Here is a 3,810-nt window from a genome sequence, read left to right on the forward strand (position 1 = left end):
TCATATATGAAACCTTTAGTATGTATGTTTCAGGAGCAGGTTAAGTGAGAAGATATTCCCTAATTTATATTAGGGCCCTGATCGCTTGTCAACATAATCAGATGAACCATCTTTGCAAACATTGGTTAATCATGTGACATGTGAATGCAGTGGATATAAATTAGCTCATTTCCCGTGTTCAATAAACTCCTCATTTCATATTAATATTAACTGATTTTAAATGTGTTGTTTGGAGGTAAAAAAAACTGAACATAGTTTTGCAATTACAATTTATGTATAAATATTTAGCAGAAATTGTGAAAGAAAAAACTGAAACGGACACACAAGTACAAATTGGTTTTAGAGTGAAGGCTTTACTCATAGGAGATTACAACTTAACAGGTTTGATTCCTTACTCCTTTCTTAAAATAGACTTGCAGTCTCAAGCTACTGTACCCCTTGAGGTCTATAAAAGTCAGGATGTCAAACCCAAGACTGCTTCAAGAAGAACCTTAGAGATTTCCTCTGGAGTCAAGGAGCCTGTTAGAATCCACATAGATATGCACATAGCATCCTCTGCCAAACCTCAATGTCTGCTCCCACAGGGCCTTTTCAGCATTGATAATGTCAAGTACAGGATCATGAATGAAGACATTGCCCTGAAAAAAGCAATATCTGCACATGCAATATGAATTAAGAGCATCTTAGTGAAGGCACTGTGCTTTCTATTCTGTTTATTATATTCTAAATCTATACAGTGCTACATAGTATATTTTTGACTAAACAATGTTTTTTTTTTTTTTTACTATAACCTCCAAATAGCAAGCACTTAGGCATTTGAACCTAAAGGTTACCAGTACCACAATGACAGGGTTTACGTCTGGGGTTGTGTATATGGGCCATTCAACAGCTCTTCCAAAACCTTCATACATGGATTTAGCATCAGAATGTATTTATAAGCATTAATACAGCCAAGTGCACAAATAGGCCATCAAGCAATTAGATTTGCATTCAGAACACATTGCTGGAACTAATGTTCAAGATGTACTATTGAATTTAATCAATAAATAGGACCTGCCTGCAGCAGAATGTTCCTGCACAGTCCTTGCAGGACCTAAATACAAACATTGCATTAATATGAAAAGGCTCAATGTTACTACATGTTGGTCGCTAAGCAAGTACAGGCTCATATGATGTACCCAATGCAAACAGTTGATAAGTTCTTGTTCCGTTAATATCTTTGTTGTTACACATATTGTAGCAGAAATGGATTGGATTCAATTTGAACATACACCAAAATAAAAGCAAACTGGAACTAGCCAACACTCAGAGCTTTAATAACCTAAATCAGCAATCTGTATTTCTGCAGCTTTTTATTATAAGGAAGAGCTCTAGCAAAAAGGATCCAAGGCAGAATCACCTGTCGTTGCCACTTTGCCAGGAAGCAACAAGACTGTAGCCTTCGTCTTTCAACATCACACAGAAACAAAGAGAAGATCATTGCCAGTCGTGGATTTCATACACACATGAACAGCAAAAGACAACTAATTGTTCATCAAACTCTAATTTGTAACCACAACATTTTCTCTGCATTTTTTATCACATTTTTGGAAAGGAACAATTATACTGTATGACTGCTCCACTTCACTCCGTATAAGAATATGTTACAGTTGTATATATATATATATATATATATATATATATATCAAAACTATAAATAGACACACACAAAAAACATCTTTCTCAGTTTAGCTTTAACAACATAGAAAGTGTACAACTGCTACCAGGCATGTTTTGCAAATCATCGTACCTCATTGGTACCCACATCTCTGGCTGACAAATATGCAAATGTCCTTTATTCACTTTTCAGACAAAATGACACCCTGGTGTCTATATAGAAGTAGTGACTCCACAATGTACTTGATTAATCAAAATACTGTTTAAGCTGGAATACCCTAGGAATTTTATATTTCCCCTCTTTTTCCGCTGAGGGGCAGGTACAGCAAGACAAATCTGTAAGGAATGTGTGTTTGGCTCAACAATCCCTTTCACTGCTATTGAGCATTAGTTAGAGCAGGTGACAGTTGTGCCTAAGATGTGGCTCTCAAGTTCTTGTTTAAATACGAGTTTAGTCACCTGAGATGATGATGTTGAAGCTACAGAGGTATAACAGGTGCAGACATACTATTAACACCCTGGGTAAAGTACAAGTGGTGACACAGTTATCAGATGTGCTAAGCAGAGCTCAGTAAATTGTACCCACCTTTGCCAGCATGAGAGCATTTTGGCTGGCAGCTGCCAGATCCCTCAGGCTGGTGGTGCAGGAGGCATTGGCTGTGTGGGCGGCTGAGCACCCTGGGCTGCCACAGTTGCTGCTATGATTGTTGCTGTTGTTGCTGCTCCCGTGCTGTCCAGTCGCTGTGGGACTGCCTGTGGGGCTGCCCCGGGGTCTCTGGCGGATTCCATCGAGCAGTCTCACCAGCAGGATATTGGCCGGCAGATCTTCCACCCCGCACTCCACCAACACGCGACACTCTGGGCAGCGCAACTCGTTCCTGGAGCTGACAATGCTGTGCAGGCAGCGGCGGCAGAAGGTGTGTTGGCACGGCAGCACCCGGGCACTGGTGTCCAGTCTCTCCAGACACACGGAGCACTCCAACAGATCCAACAGCGACGACTCGTCCATCTCTCCGCCACCGCCTCCTCCACCGCTTCCCCCTTCCCTTCGGCCTCTGCGCTCCCTTCTCCGCTCCTCTTCTTCCCCTCTGGACGCCTTCTGGGCTCCTTTAGAGGTGCACAGCCAGGATGCCCCGAGGAGCATCTAGAATAGAAGCCGGGGTAAAATACCCAGCAGGGAATCTAAACAAGACTTGAAACTGGGCACCGACCCATCCAAATCCACAAGCAGCCTGGCTAGAATGGCACCGGCAGCAGTAAACTTCCTGTTCCTCGAGTCCACTTATCCCACTAGGAGCCCAGGAACTTTCACGCAGAGAATGCGCAGAATAAAGGGGACAATATCAAACCAGAAGCCTGTGTGCCAAGTTGATGCCAGTAGATGACTCGCTGCTCAATCCTTTGCTGCTGCCAATGACTCAAGGAGCTGAGGAGATAAATCCTAGTAATATCACTTCATACTGCTGCTACTGCTGCACTGGGAAACGGGCACATGGCAAAGTGTCTGCAAAGCTGTTAGGGCCAGTCCATTATACCCAGGCCAGGGGCATGTCCTAGAGAACACAGCAATCCCACTACAGTCACTTCTTCCTATGAACTGTCCCTCACCCCTTCGCCTGCCACTGCTGTCTGTTCCATAGCGAGCAGTGTAACCTGATCAGACTCAGCCCCCCAGTTAGAGAGGGAGGAGCAGCAGTCAGTCCTCTCTCTCTCACTCTCCTCTCATGTGCTGTGTGAGCCTCAATGTGTGTGTGTGTGCCCTCGACCACTGGCAAGTCTGGCAGGGGGGTAACACAAGCCGCCATGGCACTTGGGAAATATAAAGTCAGTCAGTCGGATATTTGCCTCCCGCCGCCACCATTTCAAGGAGACGTGCATTGGCAACCTAAAACTGATAAACTATGGGACTTACTGATAGAGTCCAGAATTGTACATCAAAAACTGCTGGAGAGTCAAATGAGTCACTATAATAATAAAAATATAATTATTAACATTGTTTATATAGTGTTGCTATATTACACAGAGCTTTAATGTATCACATCAGCAAAACCCCCTCACCACATATACTGATAGGGCCCTTGTGTGACATAAAGCCAAAGCACATGTAGGAGACCTGAGAAATCATATTCTCTTTTGCCTGGGTTATACAGAAAG

At 43.2% G+C, this 3,810-nt stretch overlaps 1 protein-coding gene across 1 annotated transcript; it reads right to left on the reverse strand.

Annotated features, from left to right (window-relative positions):
• Positions 1-333: 333 nt before the first annotated feature.
• sh3rf3.L (SH3 domain containing ring finger 3 L homeolog) lies at positions 334-3,097 on the reverse strand. The gene is given in 2 exon segments (NM_001096646.1): positions 334-638; positions 2,243-3,097. Coding segments are annotated over 2 exon segments (570 nt in total). The 5' UTR covers positions 2,666-3,097; the 3' UTR covers positions 334-491.
• Positions 3,098-3,810: the final 713 nt, after the last annotated feature.

Source organism: Xenopus laevis, chromosome 2L (genome assembly GCF_017654675.1).
Source record: "Xenopus laevis strain J_2021 chromosome 2L, Xenopus_laevis_v10.1, whole genome shotgun sequence".
In the NCBI taxonomy this organism is placed as follows: Eukaryota; Metazoa; Chordata; class Amphibia; order Anura; family Pipidae; genus Xenopus; species Xenopus laevis.